Source organism: Rhyacophila brunnea, unplaced genomic scaffold, assembly GCF_057557595.1.
Source record: "Rhyacophila brunnea isolate RB1 unplaced genomic scaffold, BYU_Rbru_1.0 scaffold_2, whole genome shotgun sequence".
Classification (NCBI taxonomy): domain Eukaryota; kingdom Metazoa; phylum Arthropoda; class Insecta; order Trichoptera; family Rhyacophilidae; genus Rhyacophila; species Rhyacophila brunnea.
The window spans coordinates 17,207,457-17,231,275 of record NW_028232859.1 but is presented as its reverse complement, the minus strand read 5'-3'; the positions used below and the strand labels follow the sequence as shown (position 1 = coordinate 17,231,275).

At 32.7% G+C, this 23,819-nt stretch overlaps 1 protein-coding gene across 13 annotated transcripts in view; it reads right to left on the bottom strand.

The window, feature by feature from the left end:
• The window catches only part of Obsc (Obscurin), a 153,706-nt gene that overhangs the window by 89,955 nt on the left and 39,932 nt on the right, over positions 1–23,819 (bottom strand). For 7 of the 13 annotated variants that reach the window (XM_085946599.1, XM_085946605.1, XM_085946602.1 and 4 more), the window contains one exon: positions 8,892–9,007. In XM_085946599.1, coding sequence (XP_085802725.1) covers positions 8,892–9,007 — 116 coding nt within the window. Of the gene's footprint in view, positions 1–8,891; positions 9,008–9,327; positions 14,695–23,819 lie in introns of those variants that run through there. The other 6 variants (XM_085946613.1, XM_085946595.1, XM_085946597.1 and 3 more) reach the window with 1 other exon arrangement.

The following is a 23,819-nucleotide window of genomic DNA, read 5'->3' as shown; positions in this document are numbered from 1 at the left end:
TTCGTCAACTTTTCCATTTCGAGCGCTGATAAGATATTATTATAAGGTAGACGAGATCAATATGTTAATTTTCAAGAAAAATAGTGTAATATGCTAGCTTTTTATAAGACACTTTAAGCTGTTTGTGATGTAGAAATACGCTAGATTTAACGCAATACGCCAAATGCGCATTATGTAAGCTAGATGTATATTCAAAAATGCTAGATCTGGCAAAGAAAACGCTAAGTTGGCAACGCTGACTATGTATGTATAGACAATTTAGGATGATTAGCAAATATGAAAAATCATAATGGCTGAAGTCATTCACGAGATCGTTTCCATTCCTTCCTAAATTAATTTATTAGTACTGATTTAGCGAATTGAATACTGATTTATTTTCCATGATTATTGTAACAAATACTTAATGATTGATGTTTCTCAAAATAAATGAAGAATTAATCATTTTTTGGAGATCTTTTCAATAGATTCACCGTATATTTGATGTGTTTTTATGTGGAATCGTCTAAATTTTATACAGAAAATTGTTTTGTATAAATTGTAGATACATAATTATGTTCTAAACGAGGTGGCGTATCATGTCGTATTAAAATTCTGCAATTTCATGCCTGGTGAATACAAAATGCCACAACATTAAAAAAAACACTATCACATTTAGAGTAGTGAATTCTAACGAATTAAAATTTTAATAACTATATTACCGCTGTGTCTGCCTTCAAAACCGGTTGTGTGTTCTTTGCAAATAAGTACAAAGAAAATACAGGAAATTTTAACGAATGCGTCCTAAAACGTGAATATATTATGTATTTTGGTAAATTATTTCCAGAATATCTTTGACCAATCAATAATTTTTTTCCATGGTATGTTTGTTTCCAAAAATGTGGTATAATATAGACATTAAAAAGGTGCAAAAAATCATATGCCTAGTCTTATTTAAGTGAATCACCTGTCAAATTAACTTCACGTACCTATGTACACATTGTCGGTTTTGAGGAACAATATTGAATTAAGTATTTAAATTTTTGATGCAAAAACATTATTAATTCAAGAAAACTGTGCAAATAGCCAGTTTTATAGGCGCAATAACGTTGTCGATTCATTAGCTTTCAATTTTGTTCCACAAAATTATTCTAGTTTTGACTTAATTTATTTTCTGTCCTACTTTCGTTACTTTGTAAGTTGCATGTTTTATCAATATCAAGAAAATCATACTTCAAACAAATTCGGATTTATTTGACAATTTAGCTGTAAAGGAAATCAGGAAATCATACTTTGACAACATGTTTCAAATACGTTCCGCAACAAAGTTCTAAATTCGATTTAATTTATGTGCCCTACAGTTAGGTACTGGTATGGTATGAAGATCTTTCGCATGTAAAGTGCGCAGACGTATATTATTTATAGTTGGAAGCCATTAATCTATTAGTGCACATTATTTCCGTCGTGGCGTTGCATTCGCTGCAGATTAATGACCCTTCAAAGACCACAGCTTTTATTTTCAACGGGAACAACAAAAAACTTGCTTCAATATAACTGAATATGATTATCTGACAGTTTACTCCACGGGAACTGTCAGAATTTGAATAATGCAATTTATTACATTTTTTCACAATTTGAATTTTAAATAATCAACACCTATCGAAAAATATAAAAAAATGTTTCTTTATTTTTTTAAATAAAAAAAATATATAAAAACATCTCAAATTGCAAGCTTCGTATTTTTTCCACTAGATGTTTCTGTTAGATGGAATATTCGCCTTAAAATGTATCATTGGTATTATCATCGCATCAAAGCTCGATTCGATATGAATAAAAAAAAGTTATTATTCATCTATATTTTTAAAATGATAAAAATAAACTTATTAAACTACAATTTAATGATAAAAGATTCATAACATACGATGTAGGTACTAATAAAAATTGAACATTTTATATAGTTTTTTAACAGTAAGTTAACTAATAAAAATATTTTTAGATGCGTATTGATTATTTAAACTAAAAAAAATCAGTGAACTGTTTTAAATTGCAGTTTTTACTAAATCGGTTACTTTCCTCCGTCTAACTGAATCCTCTGTATACGAGAGTAGTCCCAGAAGTACCCGACCTAACAAAGAAAACACAAAAAAATTGGGAAAAAATATTTTCATTTCTCTACGTAGTCTCCTTTTAGGTCGATACATTTTTCCCAGCGTCGTTCAATAGCTTCGATACCCTGTTTATAGTGAGAATCGTCGAGCTCCTCAAAATAGCCATCAATCGCAGACTCCACCTCTTCATTTTTGGCAAATCTTTTACCATCGTGCCATTTTTTCAAGTTTGGAAACAGAAAATAATCCGAGGGGGCTAAATCTGGCGAATAGGGTGCGTGAGGAAGCAATTCGAACTTTAACTCATTGATTTTGGCCAACACGATAACGGATGTGTGAACTGATGAATGGTCCTGATGAAACGAAACTTTCTTTTTCGCCAAATGCGGTTGTTTTTTTCTTGATTTCATCACTCAAACGCTGCAATAAGTTTGAATAATACACGCCGTTGATTGATTTTCATTTCTGAAGATCAATCAATGAAAATTCCCCACGCGCATCCCAAAAAACTGACGCCATGACCTTGCCTGCAGATGGAACTGTCTTCGCCTTCTTTGGAGCAGATTCTCTCCTTTCAGTCGATTGTTTTGACTGTTCCTTCGTCTCAAGTGTGAAGTAATGGACCCATGTTTCATCCATGGTTATGAATAGATGCAAAAACTCTGCTATATTGCTGTGAAACTTTGCCAAACACTCGATTGAAAAATCCTCACGATGCTGTTTTTGTTCCATTGTGAGTAATCGCGGCACCCACCTTGCGCACAGCTTTCTCATGTCAAAATTTTTAGTCAATTTGTGATGTACAGCACTTTTTGAAATGCCATGTCTGCTAGCTCGCACAATTTCAGTTGATGTTCATCCAATACGATTTTGTGGATTTTCGTCACCATTTCTGGCGTGATCACCTCGTTTGGTCGACCACTGCGATGTTCGTCTTAAACTCAGCCACCCGATATGCTACTGTTGTAAACAAAGGAGCAGACAGCCCCAGAGTAGAATCTAGCGCCGATTTGATATTGGTTGGACTGAAGTCTTTCAAATAAAAGTATTGTATCACATAACTATGACCAATTTTTTCCATGTTTACAAATTCACTGAGAGCGTTCACTGTTGATGGCTGACAAATAATTACTGAACAATGTAGCGTCGTCAAACTTCAAACGTAGGCTTTATAAGGTTGGTACTTTCTATCGTGGTCATTATTTTTAAACAACAACTGCTATCTATATGTCAGGTCGGGTGCTTCTGGGACTACCCGGTACTAGAGCGAAAAAATGCTGAGCTTGCGATTTGAGACATTTTTCTGATATATTCTTTCTTTCTCCTTAAATTATTTTAGGTGTTACAATCAATAGATATATGTAGGTATCTAAAAATATTAAAAATAAAAATATTTTTGTATTCAAAGTCAAAGATAAGCTTTCGTTAAAGGATCCCATCTTATTATTATAAATTATTTTATGGTAATTTTTATAATTAAAATATAGTTTATTAAATTTTCTTCAGTGCAACGAAAATATTGTGAATATTTGCAAAGCTTATCAATATTGTGGGTGTCCTTTACTTTTAATCATCGGCACTGAAATCTGACTGAACGAGGTAGTCGTACATACAAACATCTTATCAAATACCTAATTAAATTTAACCAAAAACTACTACACTATACTAGAACCTATTTTTAAGTAGGTTGGTATGTAACTTAATTTTCATTATTTCGTAAAAATGTTCCAAAATCGTTAAGCTCTTTTAACATCGGCTTGCAGCTTTTCGCATAGGCTAAAATTCTTAAAGGGCTTTCTCTCTGATTGAATTGCACGAAATATAATATAACAATATGCATAATCTGTTTACGGAAATTGATTAAACGAAATGATACCAGCTTTGTAAATTTGATAGAATCAGTATAAAAAAATGTGAATTGATATATTTTTTGAATGACATTTGATTGGTTTGATTTATATTATCTGAGTTTGTAAATCCGCTAATTTGCATGGTTTCATATTATACTCTTTTTCATGCGAACTAATTATTAAATTATTAAGTAATTAATATTGCAGTCTGATAAATTTTTGACAATAATGAATTAACTTTAATTAAAATACTTGCCAAGTCATTCAATACATAGATCATAAGGGATGAAAAATATGTATGTATGAAAGGGGGCGGATAACAGAAGAATGTTTGGGAAAGTATTGTATAGATTCTGAATTGTCCCATAAACTATCCAAATAGAATCCTTTGATTACATTTAAACGTCTAGTAAAGTCATTTCACTTAGTTATGTACCATATACATGAGACGACATGCACTATTTTCACACACTGTTTGTAAGTTCAAGCACCCTCTAATTTTAACGGGTTATGAAAATTTTACGAGAGTGACGTCGGATTTTATGATGTTTAAGTAAAGTCGTAAAATATTAACGAAGCTAATGTTTCCAAATCTTTCGAACTAATAATTCATACCTGTCATAATTCCTTTAAACATTTAATCAATTTATCAGAGCATTCTGGATCAGAGGCATTTTACTTTAAAAAATAATAATATAAGAGGAGCTTTAATAAAATTTATACCGATAATAAAAGTAGGAGATAAAAATGTGTCAATATTAATTAATAAAATATTCATTATAACAAAAATAAATATATTGGGTTTCTTTCATCATCAATATTACAAGACTTAATCACAATTCCACTTTGTCTACCAAAGATCTCCAAGACCTATTATACCAGTTTTACGTCTTGTAAGTTCATGTATTTATGTTGAGTTAAATATTAAAACCAAATATATACTTAGGCTGTTTGCTAATATATGACAATATTCGTTTCGGAACAAGGAAGTATGGCACTAAAATCTTTTCATTCTTACACGTTTATAGCATCACGGAAGACGGTAGTGCACAAATAGCGACTGCATATACATGGCGGGTGGAGATGTGGTAACTCAAATCAATGCCTACTGGAGAAAGATGAAAACTGCACCGATCGCAATTCAAAAAAGTATTTTCTTCTTTAACATAAATAACAAGCTTGACCATAGATAGTGTATAAAACGATCTGTAGAATTATTAAGAATTTCATTGTTATAATTACGTTCATCGGTCATCGCCTTTAGAGTAACGTTTTTAACACGTAGGTGTATGTGTATACAAATAAAGAAAAGGTGGGCTGATGGGTAGGCACTTGTTAAATAAAAAGGTAAATCATATTTTTAAAAGCTGTAAAGCTTCCAAACGTTCAAAAATACTTTTCCTGGAACGATATATATATAGAAATGTAATGGAAAAGGCCACCATGTTGTGAGTTAAATAACAGCAAGTGATAATTTTATTATGTAGTTATTATTTAGACAAGCTTTTGATATAAAATTGTAGTTTTATATCCCACATATTTGCGTGTCAGTTTTTCATTATTACAAAAATACTACACAACGTAAGAAAGTTTGGCATACTATGTGCAAAATACTGCGATTTTCATCGCAAGTGACATCTCCATTTTTTCATAAAATCTAATCATAATGATCTGTATTTTATGTATCCCTTCCCATGCACAATATCTATCATTTAACATATTTAAATTAAACAGTGGTTAATTTTTGTTGTCAAGTAGTTGTAGATGTAGTGGTTAGAATAACAACCGAATAACAGATTTTAATCAAAATATCTATTGATATTGAAATATCTCTTTACGTTGCCCATAGCCCCCACATTCTGAGCCGAGCCCCCAGGCTACGATGTTTGGCGGGCCCCCTTACCTATTGCTTAAAGTAAAGGCAGTGTGACGCACTACAGTAGCGTTTTTCATGGTGTACGTGGTAAAATTAAGGTGTATTTTTAGCGATTTTTTGTATTTTTAATATGTACATCCATTTGAATTATGGAGTTGTCGAGTTGTGGGGGCCATTACATTGCCACCTTATTATTGAGTACTTACATGAGTATCAACGTAGAACATAAGCCATTTATGAAAATTTAAAGGAGATTCGCAAACATGGGTTATAAAGTGCTCGTTTTTCATATTATATACTAACTTTAAACTCAAAAATCTATATGAAAACGAGCGTCTTTGATACTTTTGGTATTTTTTTTTAAAAAAAGAACACCACATGCACTAAAATAATCAATTAAAACATGAGTAGTAGGTGGCGTTTGTCCAATTTTGATAGCAAGTTACTCATTTAATGCAATGAGATTATGATAGTTTACAATTATTATTCTTGATTTTGCCAATATTTCGTTATTTGGAGATACCTCTTTCTTCGTAAAATAGCAGAATACACAGATATTGAAATAAAAATACACATTTTCTTCAGATAAGTTACATTCATTCGTATTTTATTGTAATTAGATTTTAGAGCCGATTTGTATACCGTTGTATACTTTTAGGAGTTATAACGTAATAACATCCCACATATTATGATACCCATTTGTAATTAAGCAGAAATACACAAAATATCTCCATTGTTTCACTTTGCAGAATGAAAACGGATTTATGATGTAGGTCTGCCGTCTGTGAGAATCATTTCACTCACAATCTTGGCAGATCGCGGATTCGAAAAGAAATATAAAATTAAACTTCGAAATTATTTTGAAATAGACAAAGATGAATTTTTACAGGTGTTCCCTGTTTTGTTACCATTTATCATTAAACGTCTCGTGTGTTAAAGGACAGCAAGAATATCTGAAGAATTTTACATACAACTAGATAAATCATCATGCAGTTCTGTTGTCATTTTAAAAAACAATCTGTGTGTGTACGTATGTACGCGCGTTAGAAGTTATACTTCTTTGGCGTAACAAAACAAAAACAAAACTTATGATAAACTAGAGTCTTCGACTAGCTCTTAATTATCTTGTTAAACTACACACCCAAGAAAAGGGATCGCTTATTGGAACGCCGTTGGTTTATTTCTATACACCTTAACTTATATTACTAAATTATATAATGGTTTCTCGTTGTTTTTATTTTTGAAGTACCAACTGTCAGTCTGACGTTTAATCGTTTGTTTACGTAAGGAATTGCAAATGGCTGACAATACTAAATTCGCTGCCTAGGTAACGGAACAATTCTAAACTATAATATTATACTGTATAATCGTCACGATTGCAGTACCATACCGTGGCGTAAAGGTAGTGCGTTCGGCCGATAACCGAACAATCGTTGGTTCGAATCCGATCGAGTGCGTTTTTTATCGCGTGAAAAAATAAATTATGTGTTACATGTCACACGCCAAAAATACACTCTGATCTGATTTCATAAACGCGCCAAAGGAAGTATAACTTAAAAAAAATGCGAATGAATCTATCTATCTATATGACCAACAAAGGGCCATGCTTAACATGACATAATATAACTGCACACATATTATTATATTTACTACATCTGTGACGATCAATATGTAACTTATTGAGTATATTAGTTGCATAGTCACCTATCTTCACCTTTTAGGCAGTTTTTCATATTTTTGCTAATCTAGCTTATACGGTTAGTAAAATATAATGTAATTTTAAGTTACAAATTCAACAAACTCGGTATAACTCATTGAACGATATTGATATAGGTATTATTTGACGAATGATAAATAAAGTTTTTTTATTATAATGTATTTTATGTTGTCCTTTTTTGAAATTGGGATTTATCATAATTTAATAATGTTCTTGTCAAAGCGTATATTCTGATTGCAAGCCGAGTAATAACTTTTCTGTTCTTTGGACATAAACCTCGGAGGCAATTATTATGGAGAAATTATTATTATTTCTAAATATTAAATAATAAATGTACTTAGAATTATTAAAAGTTTTATCACATAGACGCCAATTTAATCAATAAATTACGTGTTTTATTAAATTTATTCTAGGTTCAAGTAAATCAATTACTAATGTCATGGAATTCTGTATTTATAATATTCCTTTGATTTTGCCACTTTATTTTATATTTACTTATATAATAATATGTAAGTATATTAATATTATTAATACGTTTTTTTCTTCTTCCGAATGTAATCGTAAACGCGTAATGAATAAATTAGTATAAAGCACACTGTTATTGAGCACTCAACTAAATCCAATATTTAGCGTTTGAAAGAAAAAAATACGTCTTCTCACAGCTTTTATATAAATTGCTGTCTTATTAAGAATACAAATGGCTGGAGTAATTTTGTATGATTAAGTTAACTGAAATAGATTATGAACATTACATAAGAAGGTGATGGAGTGGAATATTTTCGCGTACCGTCTCTAGTTTTATATTATAAACATAAACAGGTTTTTGAGAATATCACAGGACGTCACAAACCGTAATGAAATCATTCGCTTTCAATTAAAAAAAAAGAAATTAATACAATCATATGAAAAATATTCAGGTCACCTGTCTCATTGAAAGATTTTTTTGTCGTAGAAGTTTTATTGAAAATGGTTTATTCTTCAAGTTGTAAAGGTGATAATTGAGAAATCTCGTCTCGATAATTTTCGAGAAATAATAAAGGCCAATCTCGAATCTCAAGAAATTGATTTTCAGAAATTGTTCGAATTCACATTTTTCGAGAAAAATTAGCAAGAGGAGGTCATTTCGTAATAATGACGATTTATCGAAATATTCTTGGTTTCGAGAATCCCGAATCTCGAGAAATGAAAAAAGTCCAGAAACCACACGCTCTATTCATTTGTTGTGTTTTCAGTGAGTGTTTAATCAACAATAAATATTTAGCTAAGCGTAATCAAAAAAAAACATGCAGGTAGTGGACACTCAATCAAAGATGCTTTTAGTTATTCATACCAGTTCAAAATAATAAAAAAATATAGGTACATACTTGGCGCCAGTTTGCGCTGATGTCTCTAATACTTCAACGATGTCTCCAAGTTTTAGGGACACTTCATCATCACCCACTGCGGTGTAGTCACAGCTCGCCACAACAACATCGTCGACCTGAAAAACATGTTTCATTAATCGATGTCGAAAGAATAAATAAATACGTACTAATTTGACGAATTCCAATATGTATACGAGTTAGTAGCCGAAGACTTAAATGAAAAAGAAATTTAATATGTCCATCAATATCCCATGAAAAATAAGCACTGCAAATAATAGATTTGTTTATATTCTTGAATGTTTCAAACACCTGTATTGATTTCGAATATGAGATAGGTTTCTAAAAATATTTTTAATTTAAGAATATTTGTGATAAATTCGCTAGTTTTTTGCAAGTAAAATTATGTATAATATATACGTTTCATTATTATTTTTACCTTATTATCATCAATATCCATGTTTTCTATTTCACATATTGAATTTAATTTTCGAAAGCTCGGTGTGTGTTCAAGACTGTCCGCAAACCCGTTCATATGAGAACTCTCTTCTTTGTCCAAAACCACTCCCTTTTGTGACTTCACCCATCCGCCTAATCTTGTCATGCGAATATCATCACTGATAGTACTTCCATCTGTCACAGAAGAGTTGTCTAACTCGTCACCATCTTTAGCCACTTGACAACAATACATAGAAAATTTATGCGCCGTCGGTTGGTTCAATCGAAGTGCTGAGAAAACGTGGAGTGGTTCAAAATGGCTGATTCCCTTTTCATCAAGAAGCGTATAAGCAACTTGGCCTGTAAGAACTGCTCGACTTGATTCCCTAGGTACAACGGCTTGAAGACCTTTTTTCATTATAAGTACAGTTCCTGGATGCTTTTTGCGCTGTAGAAGAAAATCTTCCATGGCCAAACTGTTCTCATTTTGGAATAATGTAATTGGAACATCAGCAGATGTCTCTAAAGGAGGTTCTTCTGGCACAATCATTAATGCAGCACTTTCTCTAACCAATTCTCTCAGCTTAGGATCTGTTCTGGCCAATTCTGGGTCGGCTTCTAATTTTCTCAGGGCCGATAGTAAGCTTGGACGTCGCTCTGCTAGTTGTCTCATCACAGTCAACCGTCTTAATATGTCAACAGTGGTGTGATCTCCAGATAATTTATTCAAACTCTGAGGGTCAGATACTACAGTAAGTAAAGTTGATGCAACATCTTGCATTCCCAACGTTTTAGCCAATCCGATAGATTGTATTAACAGCTGTTTTAAATCTTCACTGTTTCCTTCTGTCATCAATTGATTAAGTTTGATATCACTTGTCTGTCTAACTGCCGAAACAATTGCTTTTTGAAGGGTCTCGGTGGCTTGCTGCTCTGTTGCCAAGGACGACGCGCTTTCAGATATGTTCTGCAATACGTTTCGAACAAGTTCTGAACTTGTTTTAGATATATTTTTGAATGCGGGACCAAGGCAACTCTTCTCATCGCGCAAAACTGTACTCAGTTTTTCTACTACAATATTCTCATTAGCAACGATACTTTTGTCCGCATTATTGATAGCTAATTTCAAAATTTCTACTTTGTTTTGAGATGAATGTTTCATTATTTGCTTGCAAAGTTCCTCTTTTTCTTCTTCTGTCTGTAGAATATCATACATAGATGAAACTAAACTTTCATTCAACGATTTACCCAAAACAGAGTTGATCGAATTGAGGACGCTTCTATATTTATCCTTATTATTATGAGTATCTTCTTGGTCAAATTGTTCAGCAATTACCATTGCAGCAAGTACAGCAGCAGCAATAGCATTTTTTACATTCTCATTATTATCCTGGTGTTGTTGACCTTCGTTAATAGATCCCAAACGTTGTAACTTTTTGTTTCTATTATTTGATCTTTTTAGTTCTACAGATGATTTTCTTTGCTTTATTACTTGAGTACTTTTCAAACTGCATTCGTCATCTTTCCTATTGTTCATATTTGCACCCATCTCTACAATCGATGTTATTATGGTCATCAATTGATTTGCGACGTCATCTTTGAATCCAAAATCAGAAACGAATGACTTCAACATTTTTGAATTTTTAGTATGTTCCAAAACAATATCAATGGCTGGTACTTCTGCTGGTACCTGTCGTCCAACTGACATCCCCGCTTCCGAAAGCTGTCTCAACATTTTTGAGTCTATACTCAATTCGCCCTGTGTAGAAGCAGAGTCGTTTCGTACTTTTAACAATTTAAGTTCTTCTGGAGTGACAACAAAGCTTTGGACTGAAAACTCGAGACCTTCTTCGCCCTCAACAAGATCAGGAGCGACGAATTTGGGACCTTCCGAAGTTTGAACTATTTGACCGGGAACAAAAGTTACCCCACGGTCACCGGATTCCACTACTCTTCCAGGAACAAATCGAGGTCCTTCTTCAGTATCTACCACTTGACCTGGAACGAAGCGTGAACCTTCTTCTCTAGTTGAAATGACTTGACCTGGTATGAAAGTAGGTCCGGCTTTTGTTTCAACTATTTGTCCTGGAACAAATCTAGGACCTTCTTCCGTGTCGATCGTTTGACCAGGAACAAACTTGGGACCCGCTTTGGTTTCGATTACTCTACCGGGTACAAATTTAGGACCATCCGATGTTTCTATTACTTGTCCGGGAACAAACTTTTCTCCACTCTCTGTAAAAACAGTTTGACCGGGAACAAAGCCACCATCGATCATCATTCCGGGAACAAACCTTGCGCCATCAGCGTCTTTTTTCAGTAAATTGCCGGAAACAATTTTACCATCAATCATTGGACAATTATTTCCAGGATAAAATTCTATTCCTTTTTCAGTTTGAACCATATGTCCAAAAACGCAAACGGATTCACTATTTACACACATAGAAAAACTATCTATTGCTAATCCTGTAGCTGATGGCTCCATGAAAACTATATCCTTTACAGATCGTGCAATTGCAAACTCAATTTCTCCATTTTCCCCAACAATTGTTTTTCCTGGCATAAACTGCTCACCATGGGGAGTTTTGACAATTTGTCCTTGAACAAATTTAGGCCCATCTACAGTTTCTACAGTTGTTCCAGGAATAAAATTAACACCTCCATCATTCTCTACGGTGATTCCTGGAACGAAAACGGGGCTGCCATCTTTCAATGTTACTGCTCGCCCGGCAACGAATTTAGGACCACGATCGGTGTTCAAAGTAGCTCCCGGTACAAATCTAACATCATCTTCGTATTGAATATTTTGCCCAGGAACAAATTGCCATTCAGAGTCTAAGTGCACATTTCTTCCCGGAACAAATATTTCTCCATGCTCATTATGCAGTGTCTGTCCAGGAACAAATTGTGGCCCTTCGTTAGTAATAATAGTTTGACCTGGTATGAATGTCTTTCTGGTGTTATCCGCTTGAGATACTTTTCCTGGTACAAATTTAGGGCCTTCGGATGACATAATAGTTTGGCCTTCGACAAACTTCAGAGTTCCGTCATCTAAGCGTATAGTTTGGCCATGAACAAATCGTTCTCCGTCTGAGGTTTCCATTGATTGACCGGCCACAAATATTGGTTCGTTAGTTTTCTTATCCATGAATGTATGGCCTGGTACTAAAGCGGGTCCATTAGGTGTAAAAACAGTAAATCCCGGAACAAATACTGGTCCTGCAGGGGTGGCAACTGTTTGGCCTGGGACAAAATTTTCCCCAATGGCAGTTTCTATAACCTGGCCAGGAATAAACTTCTTGGCACTATTTATATCCAATGTAAGGCCAGTAACTTTATTAAGTTGAGCACTTGTTCCTTTAGCAATATGTTTGACTGCTTCTGGTATTTCATCCATGGATGGTAACTGTTGTTCGATATCTATTAACTTTTCTTTTATATTGGCGGTCTTTTCCAATTTATCCGGTGGTATATTTTTGATGTGTGCCCATAATTCAACGTCAGGCGTCTCGGTGACGGGAGAGAAAGGTTCAATAGCTGGCACATTTTCAAAGCCGGCTGTTATTTCAAGAATTTCTGTCGCCACTTTAGGCATTTCAGCGGGCAATTGCAATGGAGTGGCTCTGATGGGTTGCGGTAGTGCAGTTATACGAGGTATCCCCATTGCAGCGGCAGCTTCTTTCTCAAAAGTATCCCAATCCCACGATTCTATTAAAGGTTGCATTAGATCTCGCCAATCACCACTCGACATAATCATACTCGAATTAGATCTTAAATGTTCTATGTCTATTTTTTTCAATTTACTACTAGTAGTATCTGTCTTTTTTGTTTCTTCCTGCACTTTAACTTCGATGACGATATTTGTTTCTGAATTTTTAGTTTCAATAACTTTGTTTTCTGTTACTTGAATTTCAATGATTTTTTCCTCTTTAACAACTTCTCTCTTAACCTTCTTAGCGATTCTTGCTTCTTTTACTTTTTCCTCTTTCTGTTCTTGAATCTCCACTAATTTATCTTTTTGTTCGAAAATATTTTTGACTCCTGCCAAATTTGCGTGACGCTTTCGTATTTTTCTTTTTTCCAATTCTTCGTTTTCGATTACTTTAAGTGTATTATCGTTCGGTCCTTCCCCATGATACAGCTGGAAATCCTCTTCAAAGTTGATAAATCCCATTGAGACGTTACGCCCTTGTTTCGTTTTGATGAGAATGCTATCGGAATCTTTAGCCAGCATAACGTCTCGGACATCTCCATCCCTAACAGCGGCTTCTAATCCTGCAGGAAACACAAGGCCACATTTTTTCTCTTCAACAGTGTAAACGTATTTCCTATCTCCTTCAAGATGTTTTGTGTTCATCAAATCTATGAGGCACTTCTGTGCTTCGTTAGAACCATCGAGAACCGGGAAAACGTATCTATAATCGGGAAGCATCGCATGTTTTCGATTGCCATATATGATTTCCGGCGCATAGTGATGCGGTAATAGATCTCCCGATATACTTGTGATCTTGCACTTAGCTTTATGTGCTGAGCTTTCGGTAAGCAGCACTGGTATGTAATGATGAGAAGGTAAGCCATATGATTTCCCTGTGATACGGCAAAAGCGTCGCGCATCTGCCGGGGAAATCGGTGGTAGCAAAGGGAAGTAGTTCGGCTTCGGCAGGCCGCGGCTGCATCCTGTTATCCTGCAGAAAGACATTTTCTCTCAGATGTCAACACAACGCAACGATACTCTAGACTTCGTATTTATTTGTTATAATTATCACAAAACGTGGAATCCACAATTAATGTTGTCTCATTGACTTTTGTAATGAAAATTCTCTTTTTCATTTTGGAACAGTAGATTTTCACCGCCACATTCTACTCGTATTATTATTTTTCGCGCACTTATCATTAAAACTTAAAATATCACATTAAAATATGTTGTACACAAACATACAAAGGGCTAATACTTTTCGAACTTAATTTTAGAGGGACTTAATTATAATTATTTATATTTTATTTAATGCTATAAAGATGAAAAAGTAAAAACAGTTAAATATATATTTTTAGTTTCTTATTAAACACACGTGGTTATATTATAATAGCATATTGTATTATTTTACTACTGATCCAGGCTAAACTTCTATAACTGACGTTGTAACAGAGCAAGGGACGTTCAACGGTAGTGTTAAAGTGCAACAGGAATGCGTGAAGAATGCGCGTGTTTGAGCCGGCTGAGGAGATGTTTTTGGTGGAGGGAATTGATTGTGGAGCGGCCGTCGCGACGCCTATCGCCGAACTGATCTAAGGGACGCCAAACAGTGATCTCTCACCGGTCGAGGAGCATACGCATCGCGAAGAGGACGGCACAGGCTCAAGTCGCCCTACCACTAAAAATATTAGTCTCTGTTTTCCTTCTTACTCACTCGATTTTCATCTTTTCCACCTGTAATTCAACTGCCAAGAATCTTTGCACGGTTATGTGTAGGCGTCGTTACAAACAATACAATGTATCTAATTATTCTGACATTTATGAACGATAAAACTACCTATCATAAAAATAATAATCCAGTTGTATTTTTTCCATACAAACAAAACAATATTAAATCTATAATAATAAATATATTAAAATATATTTAAAATTAAATATGCTAATAGTTGAAAACCTACTATGTTTTTCAATAATATAGTATTTCTACTTCACAGCAAACTTATAATAATTATGTACTATCTTTGAATATCGAAAAACGAGAAAGGATTTATTACTAAGTTACCTTTTGTACTTTAATGTCTTTTAAATAGTTTGTACTATCACGTTTTTAGGAAAATGTAAACAATTTAACAAGCTATTGCAATGATAATAACGTGATGGTGTTAAAGTGGTGATAAAGAATTACATATTTTAGTTATTCATCCTAATTCAATAAAATAATACAGTTTTAATAATGTTATTGGTTTATTTGTTTTTCAGTATACCATATTCATCTTAATGAAAATGAAGACAGTGTTCTAAATAAGTATGCCTAAATAATCAGTTAACTTTGTAGAAACTATATAGTATTATTATGATTACCTAGTCATGCCGTATACCTATACACATAATAACGATAATGTAGTAATTTTATATCATACAGAAGTATTATTATAAAGTTATTTGTTCTTTTATTCTGAATAAAGTCATAATTTGTTCCATTGAAGATATCTGTAGTTGGTATTTATTATTATTCCACATTCAAATTATTTTAAAATTAATAAAAAATCAACTGGTCGAATTTCTGTAAAATCCGGTAAATTTTATGTTTCAGTTAAATACTAATAATTGCTGATAATTTTAAAGAAACTCCAATATATTGCGATGGTTATTTGCCTTTATATCCATATTATGTAAGTATATTATTTAATGTTTAACAAATTGTAAAATTATAGATTAAATTAGATTGGCATTCATTTTAGGTTATATAAAATGGTTTCCAGACTTGTTTGTATACAACTCCGTTAATTCGATTTAATATTTTATAATGATTACTAATTAATGTCTGCATACATTTTTTTATATTAGGTATCATAAAAAATTTGATAATTTGGGCATACATTGTTTTAAATATACTCCAATTGCGGGTATAAGAAAATTGTTGTAAAATAATAACTCATAATATTTACAGTGGCACTCGGTTATTACGATCACGGATATAGCTAGATCTCGGATGTACCTAATGAGGAAACATTCGTTGATATTTTAGTTTATAATTTTCACCATACATTTATTCACTGTTACTACGAGCAACTTATCGTATATACCGAGCTAAAATATGGTCAAAAAAAATCTTAAAACTGTTAGTGTGTTGATCGTTTAAAAACATTTCGACCCTTAGCAATAGAATCCGACCGAACACGATGCCGCCGGGTTCGCATTACTTTTATGACACTAGTTAAGTGTCTAAGTACCTACTTAATTGGTGTTTTCGCCGACAATATTGAAAAAGTATCCACGCATATGGTTGAAATAAGTAAAAAAATCCAAGGTTTGTGAAGTCAGTAGGTACCTACCAGCGTTCATTACAATAAACAAATTATTTTGTAGTTTATGAATGCCATGCTTTTTTCGGGGATTTTTACGATGGTTTTCAGATTTTTTATTTTCGACTTTTTGTGTTATGTGACCGCTCATTTAAAAATACATATTCTCTCATATAACGAGTAACGCTTATAACGAGCAAATTCAGTAGGTCCAATCTTCCTCGTATTAACCAAGTTCGACTGTAGTTAAAAAATGAATATCGCCCATAATCGAGCGGGCCTGTACAAAAAAAAGGTGAATTGGACAGCGCAGTCGTCTTCGGCCGACGGCGAGTTATCTATCTCTCATGACGTCATCGCAAGGTGAGTAGACTCGCACGCATACTCGCGAACGCCAGAGCTGCACCGGAAACTAAATTTAGCGTCGCGGCGTTTTTTCCGCGCCGATCCATCCTTTTCGACGCTAACCTTTGAGATGCTAGCTACTCGCCTGCCTCGATTTGCCCACCACTACTTCTGCATTGTATTGTCTCGTATTATTCTTATATTTAACAAGTACCCACCTATACTATCTACTCACATGACTATTGCACAATCGACTACAATATAAACACATTTAAGTTTGATATTATTATTTTTGAAAAATTAAAAATATAAAATCGATTTAAATAAAGATAACTAATAAAGCACCTAACGTGGGCTAGTTGGTAGAACACCGTCTCTGAAACCGTGGATGATGGGTTCGGTCCCGCGGTTCGATAACAATGCACATTGTGTTATTGGTATGGGATATCAATGGTTGGGATAATTGCTAATAACAATAACCATACCTCGTGAAAAACTCTATCAATATTACCCCCATTATACTGAGAATATTTGCACATAAGGTTTAAAAAAATATGAATGAAAAATGACACCATTATATTATATAGCTCATTATTATTTAAAAAAATGAAGGTATCAGTAAAACTAAAAAATAACAAAAAACGTTAAATTTTCTCCCAAAACAGTCTAAATTTATTTAAAAACAATTAGTCATTTCAGCATTTAAAATACGTTCTTTATTGAAAATACATAATTTAGAATTTTGAAACACTCGGAAAACATACATTCTTGAAAAAAAAATATGCCAAGTGGGAGTCAAACCTCACATCTTTTCATTGTTTGGGTGAATGCTTTACCCCCTGAACTACAAACATGACATGGCTATGATTCGTGAGAATTAAATCTCATATAATATATGCGTTCTTGAGGTATTACAGCCTTCTCCAAGTGAAGTATGTTTTCCGACGTATTTCTAAATAATCCATTTTCAATAAAAATAATTTAATATTTTTAAACCTTGTGTCTATTTAATTCTACTACTAATTCACCATGTTCATATGGGCTTACGGGTGGAAGTGGAAGAAATAGATATTAGCCACTTGCTTAATCTATTAGGTTTTAAAACACACCAAAAAAGAAAATATTAATTTGACAGATTGCCAGACTCGGGATTTGAACCCGGGGCCAACGACATTATAAGCCGGGACGTTACCGCTAGGCCACCGTGGATGGATGGATCTATTTAGTGTTGAATAAAAAGTAATAATGTGATACATTTTTTATTTTTACCTGATTTAAAAAAAATATTATACGTAATATTTATCATAAAATTATGTTTTTTTCAACCTATTAATTTTTGTAAAAAAAAACAATTATCAATATAAAACTAGTCTAACTCAGTATTCAATTCGTTTTCGATAAAGGTTTGTAGATGATGCGTTCGATTATTAATACCGTCGAAAAAGGTCATCCATTACAGATGATTTAGTTATATTTTTAGATTTGAAAGCAGATTACTAATTGAAAAGGTTATAGATAACTTAAAACTTGCGCTAATTATTTCACGATAATGGAGATAACTACCGTATAAAAAAATAAACCAAGTACTAAAACAGCCACAGTTTGACTGTTACGATTTATGAATCGTCACTGTTCTGGCAGAAGCCAGTAATTCGAAAAAATTACATATTGAGTTAGTCATACCAAAATGTTCCTTATTTCAAACTTTATCGTCTGGAAATCTTCTTAATAAACAAACAGTCTTTATTTTAAAGTCATCCTTTTTACGATTACTTAATAAACTCACATGATAGACCATTTCAAATATTTTAACAACTTCAAAGTCAAATTACTCAAAACTAGTATTCTCCAGTTAGTGTATTCTGCCAGAACAGAGACGGTATGTTTGTAACTTTAAAGGTCCTTTTAGACATCATCAAACTAGTCGTTTGAAAGCACCTTACGTTTTCATCATAATTAATATTGGTTATGATTCATTTGTTGACGAGAAATTGCCGTTATGGTAATAAATAAATAAATCAAACAATTGTATATCACAGATAAGGATAGACTTTATTAATTAAAAAATTAAACAGTTATTATAATATTATTAAGTCGTTTTATTTTGTTCTGTTTTCCACCCAAAAACGGCATACGCAGGTACGAAAAACAAAAAAAAAGTTCTCATCATCATTTCGATGCAGGTAACAAAATTCAATGAGTCTGCAAAATTTTTACATTCTCAAATTATGTAGTGTAAAAAACCGCATAGGCGTTGTGAGTAAAGTTGGCGTAGAAAAGTGACAGTGGCCAAAGTATGCAACGGAGGGAATCGAAGTGAAGTAGACCGAAGAAATAATAAAATGTTGGACACGAGATGAAAATGGTCGTTTACGTCAGAGGATTCTTTCACCCGAACCTTTCAGAAAATAAACATTCTAGATAATATTATTTTTTAGAATGTTTTAGGTACTTTGTCAACACCGTTAATTTTAATTATTAATCACTATTTTACACCACATCATTTATGTAATTAATCTTCTTTAGTTTTATCTCTTGATGGAAAATCACAATAGTTAAATGAGATACCTACTGTTTTATTTTTTATTGAACTTTTTTTACATTTAATTTTAAATAACTAATCAATTGTCACGTCCACGATGGCTGAGCGGCTTACGCGTCGACTTAAAATGTCGTAAGTCCCAGGTTAGAATCCTGACAAATATTCATTTTGTTTTTAAATTTGTGTTTGGAGTGTATGTACCTAATAGGTTGTTGAGCAAGAGCAAGCAATTTCCCGTAAAAACAAATATCTGTTTAATACAAAACTTCCACTCTGTGGATGCCCATATGATCTTATTAGGATTATTTAGGATACAAAAAAAAGAAGAATTAATAGAGAATTTGTCCGCTAACTCATTTAGTGTTTACACCGCGACTGGCGCGTTTCTAGTCGTTGGCCATTAGATATAATTAACGTCTTATTTAAATGTGGTAATTAAAAGGTAATTGAAAGGTTAGCAGTGATTGTGTGTTAACTGATTCAATTGTTTCGCAAACATCTAAAAGTCATGTTATTTTTCCTAGCTCATGTGATACCGATACATTCATAAGATTGGTTATATAAAAATATTAACAAAATAAATATCAATCAATCATGTTTAAATACATATATAATTATATTATCTGCATAATTTAATCGTCGTACATTAACCAGTATTATCATTTAGTTAATTTTTAATATCATATAGACTTTTATGGCTTATTATTTGTTGTGATGGCAACAAAGTCATTTTAATTACCTCTATAACGAACTTTGGATTGAACCGTCAATTTTAAATAATTTTATAACGTACTTTGTAACTAGTATAATGTATTTATACTACGAAACTGACATATTTTATTTAACTTTTCCATTTCGAAAATTTCGTCTTAAAATATGGTTCAATAAAAATATTCATCGGTCAGACTGTGGTCAAAATGTAAACACACTGTGTTTAATTTCTGTTAAATATTTATTTAGAATAATTTTATTTTATTTTGAGAGTGCATTAGTGATAATATGAAAATGTTACGTATGGCGTATATAAATTATTCAAAAAAAAATGTGGAAGTTTATGTTAATTTGTATTAGGGAAATTGGTACGTATGAATGCAGATTCATCCATAATTATTAATGATACCTGGTGAAAGTATCAGAAAGAAAACTGATGGAATAAATTATAAATAAATGTGATGCAGTCGTCTTTGAATGTTAATAAATAATGGCATTCCGAAGGAAATCGATTCGTCACAAGTTTGATGGAACGTTAACACATATTAAAACCATTATAAGTATTTTGGCATGTGGCCTATGCAATACTTAACATATGCAATACACTTTTAGTCATTAGGTATATTCATTTATTATTACTTAATATGTATACACCCACGATGGCCGCGGTGGCTTATGGTGGCGATGGCTTAAGCGTTGGCCTATTGCGTCGTAGGTCTCGGGTTCGAATCCTGGGTCTGACAAGTACACATATTGTTTTTCAATTTATGTATGAGTCATAGTATGGACCTAATAGGTTGAGCACGTGGCTGACATCCATTTCTCGTAAAAACAAAATCTGTCAATACAAACCTCCACTCTGTGGAGGCCCATATGATCCTATTAGGATCCGACATGATCGAAAGTAAGAAAGAAAAGAAGAATATATATATTATAATATATGTTTTAGGTGTATTATGTATATAAATTCAAAATTATGTATGTTAAATAATTGGATTGGTACTTAAATCTTGTGAATTATTCGTTGAATAAAAGAAATTGTTAATTAAAAATTATTAGCAAGTTCGAGTAAGTTACATCATAAAATATTGGAGAAATCCGTGACGTCGGTTAGTAATTGAAGTAGTAGGTACCTATTTTGATTTAATAAACAAAAACCGATTACCAATAGTAGCTTGATTTGGAAGAGCGCTGATGAGCAGGTATTAAAATATTAAAAGGCCAATAGTTAAAATTTGTCGTAATTAGTATGTCACCTCGTAGCATATTGGATAATGCGTAGACGGGGCGGGGCGTAAGCCTAAGAGATGCAGGTTCGATTCCTGCCGGGTGTCTTACTTTTTTCAAAAAGATTTTTTCTATTGGTTATAATATATTTTCTCAGAAGTGTTTTTCAAAATGATGTATGTTTTATGTATATATAAAACCTACCGAATATGCGTGAAGAAGCAAACTTTAAAGAAATTTTCCACGTTGAGACAAAAGTTCTGTATCATATCTGATCTAAATCCAAACAAAATATATTGACTGTTTTATTCGGGAGCATTTTTTGAGTTAAAAGTTTAGTTCATATTTTATAGAAAAATCAGACGGCGTTCGGTTGCACCAAATGAAAGCTCGGAACTACGATTTCAGGTAAGGTGCGGTTAAAAAACATACTTACCCACTTACTAGTTATAGGTATGTCATGGATATTTTATTTTAATGTATCAACTCAAAAATATTATTTTTTCAAGATATTCTTACCATATGAAGCATATGGGTACCCAAAATCTGCAGTTATTTAATTGCAATAGTACAAAAAAATGAAAAAAAAATTTATCACGTCGATTAATAATATATTCCGACATTATAATAATATATTACTTATTAAATACATTTTTTTTGAATATCTGACTTCAGCATGAGTGTTAGATGACAACAAATAAAAGAACAATAAACCTCCTGAACCCCGTAATGTTCCGATTTGGAGTTTTTAAGATTCCAAATCATGGGTTCCGGCTCTAAAATTATTAAGGATTTGGTTTTGTTTCCATTTCTAACTCTAGCTTTTACGCTGATACAGTGTTGGCATTAGGATTGTAATCACAAACAGAATTTTCAGTCCCGGGGTTTCCGAGATCAGTACTGTTTCCGGTTCCTAAAATCGGTGATTCTAATACAATTTTTTTTCTCTAATAATTAAATGAGAATAATAATTTTGTAAATATATTTCACATTTAGTGATGTATTTTATATTAATTTAGTAGTAAAGAAGTTAAATATATTTTATGTATATGTGTATTTTTTCACATTCCGCATTCCGAGAATACTGAAAAAGATTACACCTTTGCCAAGATTTACCATCAATGAGATTTTTGACATTTTAAGCTGCTATTGTTTCTGTTCTATGATAAGCAATTAATTATGTCTATAATAATATTTAAATAAAGAACATCAACGTCAAAGGCGCATAACAATGTCACTTTAGCGCCATGGTTACTATGTATATCGTACTATGATTTCGCTAAGAAAACTACTAAGTAATTATTAATATATTGAAAAGTGCATCAATGGACGAAAAGAATGAATCAAATATTGTATAAGTGATGTTGAATAATAACGGAGGAGTAGTACTCTGACATCGATTTATTAAATTTATTCTGGATGTCTAAATGCGAGGGCGACGCCGATCTATTTTCCTTCGGATGATTCACGCCCGCATACCAAATCACAGCATGTTGATATTTAAATTTTATTTTCATCACTGTATGTTGTGTTGTCTGAATAAATAAAAATAAATACGTGCATTTTATTCACAATATGCATTTTCGGTGCAATGGAAATTCCCGGAGATAAATTGTATTAAATTACTTAATACATTTTGATTTAGGTCGATAAAACTTCAAAAAAAACGACTGTTTGGATGGTAGATAGAAATACCTAAATTAATCAAATAAATTTTTAAAATTATGAAATACAACATTATTTGATAACGATTTCTCTAGTAACTATAAAACATTAAAATGTTCAGCGTCTTCACAGCATTAATGATAAAAAAAAATGGTCATCTGTTTTGACGTATTGTTCTGTTTACTTACTGACGTGATAGTTCAAATGAATAATAATGTCTCAATATACATAAATTAGGCTTATTTGTATCTCAGTGTGGATAGACAAATAAATCTACACATATAAATGTGAATTTTCTACGAATGAATCTGCAATGCAAAATTATTTGCGACTAATTTTATCTTTGGAAATAGCAACAATTTTTAGGTTCGCTTTCATATATATTATAGCCTCTATCTTCACAGAGAAAATTTTTCTTGCTCTTCGAAGTTAAATAATATTTCCATTGGAATATGGTACGAATTACACCATGCCCTACGTGCAATATCATCATCGACACCACTAAAACAAAATGTGGACCTTGGTCGCCTGCAAGAAAGGTCTACACCCTATCTCTATCTGTCGTAAGTTTTATTGCTGAGTAACTTTCTACAAAGTCCAACCAACTAATTTTCCCTTCCGGCATATTTATGATGGTACGGTTTTGTGTCTATCATCAATGTCACATGGGATGTCTAATGAATTCGTCACAATATCATTAGACAGGCTACTGTACATTACAATACCGTGGTTGTACCTTACTTCTCATATATCATCTTTGTAGAATACGGCTCCTTAGACCCTCCTCAAAATATCAGTCTTACTAAGATAAACAGTTTTCTACCATCTTCCACGGCATGAACAAAAACTAACCACACCTGCGAGTGAGGAAACATTCAGCACGCGTATAATATGCGTTAGAATAAGCTAGTGAAGCCGGTAAATATTGATTTGACTTATGTGTTAAGAGCAAAACCGGGAGTACGTGTTGCTGAAATTTCTTATAGTTTTTTTATGCGAAATAT